General features: G+C 41.3%; 1 protein-coding gene across 1 annotated transcript in view; it reads left to right on the top strand.

Moving 5' to 3' along the window:
• Positions 1–9,009, top strand: part of LOC138663292 (zinc finger protein 605-like) — a 90,329-nt gene extending 81,320 nt beyond the window's left edge. Inside the window, exon 7 of the mRNA XM_069749469.1 lies at positions 5,895–9,009. Coding sequence (XP_069605570.1) covers positions 5,895–7,585 — 1,691 coding nt within the window. The 3' untranslated portion in view covers positions 7,586–9,009. The remainder of the gene's footprint in view (positions 1–5,894) is intronic.
• The last annotated feature ends 6,002 nt before the right edge of the window (positions 9,010–15,011 follow it).

Raw genomic sequence — 15,011 nt, 5'->3', positions numbered from 1 at the left:
GACGAATAAAGTTATCTCTGAGGTTCATTGTTCGGTGTTGGCTGGTCATCCTGGAATCTTTGGTACCAGAGAGTTAGTGGCTAGATCCTTTTGGTGGCCATCTCTGTCGCGGGATGTGCGTACTTTTGTGCAGTCCTGTGGGATTTGTGCTCGGGCTAAGCCCTGCTGTTCTCGTGCCAGTGGGTTGCTTTTGCCCTTGCCGGTCCCGAAGAGGCCTTGGACACATATCTCTATGGATTTTATTTCAGATCTTCCCGTTTCTCAAAAGATGTCAGTCATTTGGGTGGTCTGTGATCGCTTTTCTAAGATGGTCCATCTGGTACCCTTGTCTAAATTGCCTTCCTCCTCTGATTTGGTGCCATTGTTCTTCTAGCATGTGGTTCGTTTGCATGGCATTCCAGAGAATATCGTTTCTGACAGAGGTTCCCAGTTTGTTTCGAGGTTTTGGCGAGCCTTTTGTGGTAGGATGGGCATTGACTTGTCTTTTTCCTCGGCTTTCCATCCTCAGACTAATGGCCAGACCGAACGAACCAATCAGACCTTGGAAACCTATCTGAGATGCTTTGTTTCTGCCGATCAGGATGACTAGGTGTCCTTTTTGCCTTTGGCTGAGTTCGCCCTTAATAATCGGGCCAGCTCGGCTACCTTGGTTTCGCCATTTTTCTGCAATTCTGGGTTCCATCCTCGTTTCTCTTCAGGACAGGTTGAGTCTTCGGACTGTCCTGGTGTGGATACTGTGGTGGACAGGTTGCAGCAGATTTGGACTCATGTAGTGGACAATTTGACCTTGTCCCAGGAGAAGGCTCAACGTTTCGCTAATCGCAGACGCCGTGTGGGTCCCCGACTTCGTGTTGGGGATCTGGTTTGGTTATCTTCTCGTCATATTCCTATGAAGGTTTCCTCTCCTAAGTTTAAACCTCGTTTCATTGGTCCGTATAGGATTTCTGAGGTTCTTAATCCTGTGTCTTTTCGTCTGACCCTCCCAGATTCTTTTTCCATACATAACGTATTCCATAGGTCATTGTTGCGGAGATACGTGGCACCTATGGTTCTATCTGTTGACCCTCCTGCCCCGGTTTTGGTGGAGGGGGAATTGGAGTATATTGTGGAGAAGATTTTGGATTCTCGTGTTTCAAGACGGAAACTCCAGTATCTGGTTAAATGGAAGGGTTATGCTCAGGAAGATAATTCCTGGGTTTTTGCCTCTGATGTCCATGCTCCCGATCTTATTCGTGCCTTTCATGTGGCTCATCCTGGTCGGCCTGGGGGCTCTGGTGAGGGTTCGGTGACCCGTCCTCAAGGGGGGGGTACTGTTGTGAATTCTGTGGCAGAGCTCCCTCCTGTGGTCACAAGTGGTACTTCGGCTGATTCTCTCTGGGAGCTTCTGTTTGTGGAGGAAAGTGGTACTGCGGCTCCTGAGTTTCCTCCCTCAGGTGATCTGGTGAGGTCGTTAGGTGCTTCTCTACTTAACTCCACCTAATGCTTTGATCCATGCTTCCTGTCAATGTTCCAGTGTTGGACTTGTTTTTCCCTGGATCATTCCTGTGGCCTGCTGCTCTGCATAGCTAAGTTCTTCTTTGCTATTTGTTTGCTATTTTTTCTGTCCAGCTTGTCTAATTGTTTTGCTGGAAGCTCTGGGACGCAAAGGGTGTACCTCCGTGCCGTTAGTTTGGTACGAAGGGTCTTTTTGCCCCTTTGCGTGGTTTTCTTTAGGGTTTTGTGTAGACCGCAAAGTTATCTTTCCTATCCTCGCTCTGTTAAGAAAGTCGGGCCTCACTTTGCTGAATCTATTTCATCCCTACGTTTGTTTTTTCATCTTAACTCACAGTCATTATATGTGGGGGGCTGCCTTTTCCTTTGGGGTATTTCTCTGAGGCAAGGTAGGCTTATTTTCTATCTTCAGGCTAGTTAGTTTCTCAGGCTGTGCCGAGTTGCATAGGCAGAGTTAGGCGCAATCCACAGCTGCCTCTAGTGTTGTTTGGAGAGGATTAGGGATTGCGGTCTGCAGAGTTCCCACGTCTCAGAGCTCGTTCTATTATTTTGGGTTATTGTCAGATCACTGTATGTGCTCTGACCGTTATGTCCATTGTGATACTGAATTGCCTATCACAACACTTAAGGCTTTACAGAGGTTTTTAGGTTTTGCAAATTTCTATCGCAAATTTATTAAATACTTTTCAGTGGTAGCCAAACCATTGACAGACATGACCAGGAGAGGCACGGATTTCTCTGTATGGTCCAGTGTGGCCTGTAAAGCTTTTGAAACTTTTAAAGTGTTTTTCCACAGCACCCATATTAACACAGCCTGACATCACTCAGCCATTTGTGGTAGAAGTGGATGCCTCTGAGGTAGGGGTGGGAGCTGTATTGTCTCAGGGGATTTCTCCGAGTAAGTGGCATCCGTGTGCATTTTTCTCGAGAAAATTAACTCCTACTGAGAAGAATTATGACATTGGTAACAGGGAGCTGTTGGCAATTAAATGGGCATTTTAGGAATGGCGTCATTTTTTGGAGGGAGCACATCACCCTGTCACGGTGATCACAGATCACAAAAATCTGTAGTATTTAGAAACGGCAAAGTGTCTTACGCCTAGGCAGGCAAGGTGGTCTCTGTTCTTCGCCAGGTTCAATTTCTACATTACGTACAGGCCAGGAAATAAGAATGTCGAGGCTGATGCGTTATCCCACTGTTTCCTGGGGGGTGGGGATAATTGTGAACCAGGTCCTATACTGCAGAAGGGTGTAGTAGTCGCCGCAATTAATTCTGATCTTGAGAGAGAGGTGGTAGAGGCACAGGGGGATGCCCCAGCAGCCTGTCCGTTAGGTAAACTTTTTGTTCCAGCTTATCTCCGTCTCAGGGTCATAAATGAGCATCATGACTCGGTTTTGGCTGGACACCCTGGAAGTAAGGTTACCGCGGACCTACTCACTCGGCGTTTTTGGTGGTCTGGGGTAAGACATGATGTACAGGAATATGTCGCTGCCTGCAGTGTGTGTGCGCATTCCAAGTCCTCTTGTTCTCGCCCGTCTGAGTCTCTCCAATCTTTGGAGATTCCCAATAGATTTTGGACTCATTTGTCAATAGATTTCATCACTGACTTACCGGTTTCAGAGGGTAATACAGTTATTTTAGTCGTAGTTGATAGATTTAGCAAGATGTCTCATTTCATTGCGCTCCCCGCATTACCAAATGCTAAGACTCTGGCACAGGTCTTTATTAAGGAGGTTGTGAGACTGCATGGTATTCCTTCAGATATTGTCTGAGATTGTGGGGTGCAGTTTATTTCTAAGTTTTGGAGGGCTTTCTGCAGCCGGTTGGGGACTCATTTGTCGTTTTCAGCTTTTCATCCTCAATCCAATGGTCAGACTGAACGCGTAAATCAAAATCTTGAAACTTATCTCAGGTGCTTCGTCTCAGAGAATCAGGAGGACTGAGTTAAGTAGTTACCGTTAGCAGAATTTACTATAAACAATCGTACTCATGAGTCTACTGGTTAGTCCCCGTTTTTCGGGGCATATGGTTGTCATCCTCAATTTAGTTAATTTAATAGGAGGGATTCCTCAGGTGTTCCTGAAGAGGAGAGGTTTTCTTCATCCATCACGTCCGTATGGCAATGGGTTCTTGATAAATTAGAGGATGGGTTCCAGGTATAAGAATGCGGCTGATCGAGACGTGTGTAAGGTCCGGACCTGTGTGTGGGTGATTGGGTTTGGTTGTCCTCGAAAAATATTAAGCTGAGAGTTCCCTTGTGGAAATTGGGCCCTAGGTTCATTGGCCCTTATAGGATTGTGGCCGTCGTGAATTCCGTTGCTTTTCGGCTGGCGTTGCCTCACTCATTTAAGATCCATAAAGTTTTTCATCGCTCCTTACTCAAAAAGGTTGTGACGTCATCCAATCAGTCCCCTTCACCTCCATCTCCGGTCCTTGTTGATGGAAATCTCGAGTTCCAGATTTCCAGGGTTATGGATTCTCGTTTAGTTCGTCGATCCCTACAATATCTGGTACACTGGAGAGGGTACGGTCCTGAGGAGAGGACATGGGTACCTGCTGCCGATGTCCATGCGGTTAGGTTGGTTCAGGCATTTCATACAGCTCATCCTGAAAAACCTGGTCCTGAGGTTCCGGAGGTCCCTCGTAGAAGGGGGGTTCTGTCATGGGGCTACCGCGACAGAGAGGTTCCAGAGAACCGCAGCGGTCTGGGCCTCGTTCACACACAGTGAACAGAAGCTCTTCTCCTGTATTCTGACCTGGCTGCTTTGTGCAAGCAGTGCACGAGTTAACCTTATTGCTGACTTGCTGAGAGCTGGGTCTCTCAGCTGAAGTGGATTTTGTAATCTGATCCTCTATATAGACCCAGTCCTGACTTCAGCTATTGTCAGTGATCAGTTCTACTGCCTGGCTTGGGGGTTGAAGGAGCATAGTGTTGGAGTTTGGAGGTTTATTTACAGAGATTGGTATCTGCTGTTTTGGTTGCATGTTAAACCTCTTTTCCTTCCTAGTTTTTTCCTTCTCTTCCCTTCTCTGTGTTTCCTCAGTGGTTGTGTGAGCATTTGGTGAGTTTGAGACTTTTAGTTACCTTGTCTGTATACCCTGTTATTTGTTGTATTGATACACTGGTGCAGTCCACTTCCCTTGGAGGGAGAGGAGGCCACTGATAGGGTCTGCACAGGAGACAGGGATACGCTGGTGGCTCAGGCCTCCTAACCATCATAGGTACCCCTGAGATAAGGGAAAGCCAGGGCCCCATTATAGTGGCAGGGACAGGTGTGGGTCCCAGTACGCCGTCCTGCCACTTTATCACCGTTAACGGCGTGACACTTTCCTTTTTTCTTTTTGTTCAGCTATTAATTCTCCTCTGTCTTCTTTTTGCAAGCTAAACATTCCCAAATCCTGTAAATGTTGCTTATAGGTCATGGTTTGCGGACCGGTCACCATTCTGGTCGCTCTTCTCTGAACTTGCAAAACTGGACACAGTATTCCAGATGAGGTCTGACCAAAGAGGAGTAGAGGGCAATAATGAACTTGCATGATCTAGACTGTATGCTTCTGTTAATATATCCCAGAATTGCATTTGCCTTTTTTGCTGCTGCATCACACTGTTGACTCATGTTCAGTCTGTGATCTATTAGTATACCCAAGTCTTTTTCACATGTGCTGTGGCTTAGCCCTATTCCTCAAATTCTGTATATGCTTTTTTCATTTTTATTGCCCAGATGTAGTACTTTGCATTTTTCCTTGTTAAAAACCATTCTGTTAGTTGCTGCCCACTGCTCCAGTTTATTTTTATCTTTTTGAATTCTCTCTCTCTTCTCTAGTATTAGCTATCCCTCCTAGCTTTGTGTCATCAGCAAATTTAATCAGTTTACCCTCAATTCCTTCATCTAAATCATTGATAAAGATGTTGAACAATACAGGGCCCAGGACAGAGCCCTTTGGTACCCCACTTGAGACATTCTTCCAACTGGATGTGCAGCCATTTATGACCACTCTTTGGGTCTGATCACTAAGCCAGTTATGAATCCACCTAACAGTTGCCTTGTCCATTCCATACTTAGTCATTTTTTCAATAAGGATTGTGTGAGATACTTTGTCAAATGCTTTCCTGAAGTCAAGATATACTATATCTACAGCATTTCCCAGATCCACCCAGTCAGTGATTCTGTCATAGAAGGAAATTAAGTTAGTCTGACAGTACTTATTAGTTACAAACCCATGCTGACTCTGGTTAATCACTTCATTTTTAGACTGTGAACTGTCATTGTCTTGGTGAATAATTGAATCTTTTTATATAACTTGCCATCTTTTACTGACAGTTTAAGTAGAAATGTCAAAATATGTAAAATTCAAGAATTTTTCTTATTCCGAAATAATAATTGTTTTTTTTTCTTGGCAGCTGACTGTACCAGGAGATCAGGGGGGCAGCTGACATCTTCAGTTTTAAAATCAGATGACCTTGAGATACGAGAAGATACAATTGAAGTGAATGCCATTACTCCAGACATACCATCATCTCTTCACAGCAACCATGTATCATCTAACCCATTGAAACAGGTCCTGACTTCTGATTCATTACTGACTACTAAGGAAAATCAAAGTCACAAAATAAGCATTAAAAAGCGAATTTCTCTAAAAGCAAATAAGGAATTTTCACATTCAGAATATGGAAATAGTTTTCCCCTCAAAAAGTCTTTTCTTAGGCATCAAAAAATTCACACAGGGGAGAATAGATTTTTTTGTTCCAAGTGTGGGAAATGTTTTAACCAGAAATCATATTTTGTTAAGCACCATCGAAGTCACACAGAGGAGAAGCCTTTTTCATGTTCAGAATGTGGGAAATGTTTTAACCGGAAAACGCAACTTGTTAGCCACCAGAGAAACCATACAGGGGAGAAGCATTTTTCATGTTCAGAATGTGGGAAATGTTTTAACCGGAAAACGCAACTTGTTAGCCACCAGAGAACCCACACAGGGGAGAAGCCTTTTTCATGTTCAGAATGTGGGAAATATTTTAACCGGAAAACACAACTTATTAGCCACCAGAGAAACCATACAGGGGAGAAGCCTTTTTCATGTTCAGAATGTGGGAAATGTTTTAAACTGAAACATCATCATGATAACCACTACAGAACTCACACTGGGGAGAAGCCTTTTTCATGTTCAGAATGTGGGAAATGTTTTAACCGGAAAACGCAACTTGTTAGCCACCAGAGAAGCCACACAGGGGACAAGCCTTTTTCATGTACCGAATGTGGGAAATGTTTTAAATGGAAACATCATCATGAAGACCACCAGAGAACCCATACAGGGGAGAAGCCTTTTTCATGTTCAGAATGTGGAAAATGTTTTAGCTCGAAATTGCTTCTTACTAGACACCAGAGAACTCACACAGGGGAGAAGCCTTTTTCCTGTTCAGAATGTGGGAAATGTTTTAAACGGAAACATCATCATGATGACCACCAGAGAACTCACACAGGAGAGAAGCCTTTTTCATGTTCAGAATGTGGGAAATGTTTTATCCGGAAAACGCAACTTGTTAGCCACCAGAGAAACCATACAGGGGAGAAGCCTTTTTCATGTTCAGAATGTGGGAAATGTTTTAAATGGAAACATCATCATGAAGACCACCAGAGAACCCATACAGGGGAGAAGCCTTTTTCATGTTCAGAATGTGGGAAATGTTTTATCCGGAAAACGCAACTTGTTAGCCACCAGAGAAACCATACAGGAGAGAAGCCTTTTTCATGTTCAGAATGTGGGAAATGTTTTAACCGGAAAACGCAACTTCTTAGCCACCAGAGAAACCATACAGGGGAGAAGCCTTTTTCATGTTCAGAATGTGGGAAATGTTTTAACTGGAAAACGCAACTTGTTAGCCACCAGAGAAGCCACACAGGGGAGAAGCCTTTTTCATGTACAGAATGTGAGAAATGTTTTACAGAGAAATCAAGTCTTATCAGACATCAGAGAGCTCACATAGGGGAGAAGCCTTTTTCATGTTCAGAATGTGGGAAAAGTTTTATCCAGAAACATCAGCATGATGACCACCAGAGAACTCACACAGGGGGGAAGCCTTTTTTCTGTTGAGAATGTGGGAAATGTCTTGGCTGGAAATCGCTTCAAAATAGACACCAGAGAACCCACACAGTGGATAAGCCTTTTACATGTTCAGAATGTTTGAAACATTTTAACTCCTTTCCAATGCTGGGCATAAATTTACGCTAATGTCGGACTCCCTCCCTTTGATGTGGGTTCCGGCGGTGAGCCCACATCTTTCCCAGGACATGTCAGAGATTACAAGATGATGTTGTACAAGTTTTGAGCCATCAAAATGCTCATAAACAAACACTGGATCTTCACAGCCAGCAAATAAACAGTCTGTTTAATATGGTTGATTACCAAGAACATCACAATGATATCCGGATATGGGGTATACCTAAAAGCATCAATTCACAAGAGTAGTGTAGCTTACATATCATTCGTCAAACTCATTCGTATCAAAAGTGTGTAACCCCTCCCATCCCTGTCAGTGTATCTGGCTGCCTCCCCTTTGATACGGGTTTGATATTGTTATCATAGTATTTGATACAGCGCTTCTCACTTTATATCATATCACTTAGATTCTCATTTTATATGAAGTTGATATGAGTTTGCTGGTGTTATCAGAACAATGTATTTTATTTGTTAGTCCCAATGATTAAATAGACCAAAATGATAGTGTTTCTGGAGTATCTTGTTTATCAATTTATATGATTTTATATCCGTATTTTATTTGATAGCCACAATGCGATCACATAGACCAAACTTATAGTGTTTCTGGCATATCTTGTTCAGCAATTTATATGATTTTATATCCTAGCAGTGTGTTTATTTGATACTGTGATTCTCATTTAACACATGGCTTATAATACACCAGGCTCATTGTATGGGCATATTATGTATATGGCCATGTTACAACACTATCAAGTATGAAGCGGGATGTTTTTTACGTTTGTAAAAAGCAAAGACACAATATTGTAAAAGTTTAAAAGATTTTATTGTTGTAAAATAAATACATCTCAAAGACATTTCAATAATATAAAAATTCTTACAGAATATAAAAAAATCATTAAATAGTACAAATAACATACAGCAACATACTTCTTACAAAATAAATTAGTAAATAGTATCACAAGTACAATTAACATACATAATTACACTTCTTACAAAATAAATCATATAGTGTTACAAGCTAACTACAACATTTATCCAGTACATCCTTTACATTGTGAGCCACATGGATTTTAGTATTGGTAGAGACCTTTTATAAGGTAGCAGAGTTCCACGTGTGGTGCCTAATGACGGGGAATGTAAAGATTGAATTGTTCGGGGCAGCGGGGATAGCTTCTGTGGTGTAGATACAGCATGTCCCTCACTGATGGAAATTTTTAAGCCATCTAAAAGCTGTCTAGTAGTGGGATTACCCACAACTGTAGATGGTATATTTAGCTCGGACATAGCCTGCATAAATTAATCCCAACCCGGAGGTAAACTTCTGCTGGTCAGAGCATGACTATGTGTTGTACTACGTACCAAATGCAATAAGTTAGATCCGCGTATTACGGCGCCTTTGAAAATAAATTCGGCTTTATTATTCCAGGCTGTAACATTTTTTATTCTGCAGTAACATGTTTAGTAAAAATTCTGCATTCTTTTTATATCTTTGGTTTATATGGCTTACCTCTTGATTTTTATCAGTCGGTATTTGACAATTGTTCTTGATCAGGATCAGGAGTGCTAACGAGATTTAAAGTCGTTACTTCTTTTGAGCTGTGCCGCGTATGTACCAAGTACATAGTATGTACCAAGTTTGTTGTAGCACGTAGCTATACATTTTAATTTTCATATCATCGGGGATGTCACGACGTTGCAAAACGGCGCTAATTTCATCATCAAGGCAACGAATAACACTTTTGCGTATGTTATCTGTAGTAGGGAGTCTTAGTTTGACTAGCTCCTGTTTGGGAACTAGATACATTTTCTCTGTATGCTCTATTATTTGCCTGTGAGCAGGCTTTTTATTATTGGAATTGCAAAACCTAAAAGAGGGCCAATAAACCCGCCGGTCTCCTTTAGTAGTTGCTTCTTTTTCTTTATGGGTTGAGATCTGTCACTCGGGGTTCTTATAGCTTTACGCCACTTCTTTAATATGCCTTTTTGGCGCTCTTTCAGCGGAATCCTGCCTTTTAAGATGTTTAGAGCAATCTCGACTTTGGCTGTAATTAAATCATTGCTTGCATTGTGCAAAATAGACTTTCTGACAGCAAGGGTTGCTTTCACCAGGGTTTTCAAGAGAGCCCAGTTACGCCGGAGTCTCTCAGACATCTTTACATCAGAACGCACGCAGCATAGAATGTCTGATTCCACGTAAAATTCACTTTTTAGAAGTGTTTTTCTTTTGAACATAGGCAGCAGGCAATGCTGGTGGAAACAATCCAGTCCTTAAGCGAAGATGCTCAGGGGTATTAGCTCTCAAATCTACCAGCAAATACCCATAAGGCTCCCGCGTGGCATCCTCAAAAGCTTCTAGGAAAAAACGTTTTTTCCCGGGGTACATCTGGCGAGCTAGAGTTAAAATTTGTAATTTATCTTGAGGATTATTAAAAAGCACCATGTACTTAGTGTTTAAATTTATTGTGTGGCTTTTCTTACCCTGGCAAAATATGTTTTGTACCAGGTAGAAAATGCTGAGATTTCTGTAGTGCACATACTTGGTGAATGCTTTTTCTATTTCGCAGTTTTCGCTAGCACTCTCCATGAGATCATCAACAATAGTCAAATTCACCTTGTCTGGAGGGAATAATTCGTCATCTACGAATGTATTCGGCAGACCCTCCACAAATCTGGTGTTAGGAAAAGAGAGAGAGATTTCATCATATAGTTTTTGCCAGCATGAATAAAACCAAACAATATTATCGGGTTTGTGAGAAAAATTACTTTCAATATTATATAGCATTTGTTTTACAAAATAGCTCTTTCCAGAATTAGACGGGCCTGCTAGAATGCATGAGAATGGGTGTTGTAGTCACGTATCCATCACAATACTCCGCTAACAGCCAAAAGGCAAGGTGGTGAAATCGTCTAATAGTCGCCACTTTGTGTAAACGCACTTTTGGGTTTTGCGTAATGGTCTTGTTTCAATGTCCCAGTACATTTTATTTCTCACAATGGCCTGCTGCTGTACGACAATACGTTTCTGAGTTTCTGTGTCAGAATTACGCGGGTAGTCCAGAACTAGATCTTTTAGACTGTTGAAATTAATAGATTGAAAGTTACCAACATTTAGTGCTATATACTTCACTTTTAAGACAGTTTTACCAATGTTGAGTTTGTATCCATAAGTTTTGGGGCCCGCGTATACAAATTCTGTGATGTGTGTGCCATCGGGTATTTCACTGGTCAGCTCCCCCAGGTAATCGCCTAATGGCGGTTGCCACTCACCTTCCCTATGTACAAAAATAACTGAATCTGTGTCGTGATAAAGACACCTCTCCTGCAGCCAGTCCAGCAGCGAATAGAGCTCTAGACGAGCAAACGCTGTTGTAAAACACGATATAAAAAATGTTTGTGTTTTTGTTGGGTAATTGTACACCTTTTTCAAGAAAGGAGTCAATGTACTGGCTTTTCTTAGTTTCATCAGTGCATGACATACGTGCCGTCCATCAAGGCGCACACTGTTATGAACAGGTAATTCAGAACCACAATGGACCTTGAAGTTCAGAGCACACAAAGTGGCCTGACAATTACCAAAAACATAGGACGAGCTCTGAGACGTGGGAACTCTGCTGACCGCAATCCCTAATCCTATCCAACCACACTAAAGGTAGCCGTGGAGCGCTCCTGACCAGTCCTATGCGCCTCGAGCACAGCCTGAGAAACTAGCTAGCCCTAAGAAAGAAAAATAAGCCTACCTTGCCTCAGAGAAATACCCCAAAGGAAAAGGAAGCCCCCATCATATAATGACTGTGAGTTGAGATGAAAATACAAACGCAGAGATGAAATAGATTTAGCAAAGTGAGGCCCAACTTACTGAACAGACCGAAGATAGGAAAGATTGCTTTGCGGTCAACACAAAACCCTACAAACAACCACGCAGAGGGGGCAAAAAGACCCTCCGCACCGACTAACGGTACGGAGGTGCTCCCTCTGCGTCCCAGAGCTTCCAGCAAGCAAGAAAAACCAATATAGCAAGCTGGACAGAAAAAAATAGCAAACAAAAATAACACAAGCAAAACTTAGCTTATGCAGGGTAGACAGGCCACAGGAACGATCCAGGAGAAAGCAAGACCAATACTAGAACATTAACTGGAGGCCAGGATCAAAGCACTAGGTGGAGGTAAATAGAGCAGCACCTAACGACTTAACCTCATCACCTGAGGAAGGAAACTCAGAAGCCGCAGTACCACTCTCATCCACCAAAGGAAGCTCATAGACAGAACCAGCCGAAGTACCACTCACGACCACAGGAGGGAGCTTGGCCACAGAATTCACAACAGCACACACTAGCAGCCAAACACAGATTTGTTGTGTAATTGTTAAAATCAAGCCATTGCCTCTTTTGTTTAATGATCTGACTGCTCGCTATAGATTTCAAGCGCCTTTTTTACACCACCGCGGCGGTTTTTAATGATGGTGACAACTAGCTTTAACGAATTTGATGCTAGGCATTCAGCGTTACTTTGAAGTGTGCGGGCAACAGCATTTAAAAAGATTCAGAATTAAAATCTTCCCGGGTTTGTTTTGTAGTGAAAATAGGGTCTAAAGTATCACCACCTTCAAGCCTTAACTGTACAAAGTCACCAGGTTCAATGTACCTGATGATTCTATCCAGTAATGACTGAATGCTGTCATGAACAATATTAACGCCCTCTACAAATGATTGTACATGCTCCAAATTTACAAATCTTAAATGATCTGTATGTATATGCGCATTGAAATTGCGGAGGGACCTTTGATGATGATAAAAATGTTGTAAAAAGTCTAAATGATCTACGGACATTTCATTATCATAACCACCATTACCTACAGAGGCTGCATCATGCGCATTTTCAGCATGTGTTTTAAGATGCTCACTGCTCTGAGCATCTGGATCCACATTGGTGTTGACACCTCCAGGGTGGTCTTGGATGTGTAGAAGCGGAGTTGAATCATGTAACAGCCTCTGGGGGTATTGTGTAGTTATTGCGCTGCAAAATGTCTTTCGCCCTCTTCTAGTTGCTTGCAATCTTCTGGAACTAACCAACATCTGTAGAGCCTTCTTAATGACTCTTGCTCTATAAGATCTATGCGGCATTATTTTAGTAAATTTTTTCAACCCATAACCAACCAAGCTTAGTCACATGGATTTAGATTTATTTAAATTCACAGGGGGTGATTGTACACTTGCATGATTTAGTTTAAAATCAAATAGGTCCGCGATAATGTCAAGTGTTGGACATGCATTTATCAGTCTTTCATACGTGTCACAGAAAGATATTAGTTTCATCTGGGCGAGTTTGGTATGGATGGACTGAGCAGACATAGCAGTGAATATTTTGACATGTTCATCATCCCACACAGGACTCCCTGTGTAAGATGAATGTTCAGCAACTTTTTGCTTTTTACTTACACAACGTCGTGATTCTTACCGTTTCTTTAGAGGTAATACAATGCCGAAATCGCTAGACGAATCTGCAAGAGTAATATCTGCAGACTGTACAGTTTGACACACCCGTATATTGTCCCGCTTATTACTCTTCTTACCCTTGTAGAGCTGTTCTCTGTTTTCAAAAGTAACTTGTGGAATGCTGATTGAGCTATTAGCTTCCTGAATAATGATGGGCTATCGTCGTTCTGCGATGCAAATCTTTTGAAACGTTCTTATATTTTTTATGTGAAATCTTGGGGATTGGATTCCCGGGGTGTTTGGGTGTCGCATAGCTTTCCTCACGATCCACAACACAGATGGGCGAAGGAGGAATTGTTCTCACAGCCGCATTAGCTCTTTGGGGGGGATTCTGTGCAGATCCGTAATTACACTGTTGCAAAACTCGAGGCTGAAGATTCGACGTATCTAAAAGAAAAGATACAAGTGCCAGTTATCTGTGAAACCTGTGTAAAATTGGAAAAGCTACATGCCCTCAGTTATCTATGATCCTGCGTAATATTTGAAAAGTTATCTGTGATAGTTATCCATGAAATCAATGTAACAATGTTTGTATAAATCCAGTATAGAACAGACTAAATATATACTTACAAGTATGAACTGGGAATTGCACTTCCGCAGCTCTTGGATTAATGGGCATCTCATTGTTCGAACTCGGTGGCACGGGAATATTCTCTTTTTCAAATTGAATTTTTCTGGCCACTAGTTTAGCAGCTGTAAATAAAATATAACTATTAGTTAACCCAGAATTGATTTTCTACACAAAACTGAGAATCGTATGTATTTCAATCGAACCATTACCTTTTCTATTCTTGAGACTCCTGCTTAACGAATTTCCACGTCTTTTAGGAGCATCGGGTACCGGTGGAATTACAGGCATTTTGACATCTATGATCTCAACATCTGAATCCTGATTTTCACTTGGTTCAGGAGCATACCTGTTTTCTGACATATAGGCCGTTTGATGCATGTCAGTATCTGTATGACAAATTGCATTTAGTTTGTGCCTACATATAAAGGTTTAAATCAGCTGATATATGTATGTGTATATATATTTCTTACCTGTGATACACGAAAGATAAATATATACCGTGTTACAGCGACATTTTTTTCCTATCTAAATGCAAAAAGGATAATCTAATTACCTGTGATAGACTGATGAGCAGACTTATTATCTTCTAATGGTTTCGCAGCTACGGATTCAAAGGCTTCATAATTCTGAGTGTTGACATTATGGCCAAATTCAGGAGACATACACTCTTCTTAAATAAGAAAGAATGAAAAAAATATATCATTAATATACAAAACAATGACTTAATCAGAATGAGACAATACTCTGTACACTATATTCGATATATTACCTAATTGTGTGCTTGTTTGAAGGGTATTGTATTGATTGCAGGAATATTGGGATTCCATCTTAAATAAAAATGGGAAAAGTTTTATCTATATCTATACCGTGGATAAATACAGTTTTTAACTATATAACAAATATATACTATGTATGAATTAGCAAAGATTCAGTTTATAACTATATCACAAATATATACTATATATGAATTAGCAAAGATTCAGTTTAACTCTATATATATATATAACAAATATATACTATATATGAATTATAATAAAAAAGATAAATATAACTAACTAGACATTGCAAAGATTCAGTTTATAACTATATAACAAATATATACGCTACAGGCATCAATTAAATCAGTAAACACTTACTTTTTTTCAAAGAGTAGAGCAGCTGTTCAGATTCCCAGAAAAAAAAGCCTGTCTTTAAGATTCTGTTTGTCAAGACTGAAGCAAGTCTGGCCTGTATTTAAA

The sequence above is a fragment of the Ranitomeya imitator genome, chromosome 2, assembly GCF_032444005.1.
Source record: "Ranitomeya imitator isolate aRanImi1 chromosome 2, aRanImi1.pri, whole genome shotgun sequence".
NCBI lineage: Eukaryota > Metazoa > Chordata > Amphibia > Anura > Dendrobatidae > Ranitomeya > Ranitomeya imitator.
This window is presented reverse-complemented; position numbering and strand designations above follow the sequence as displayed.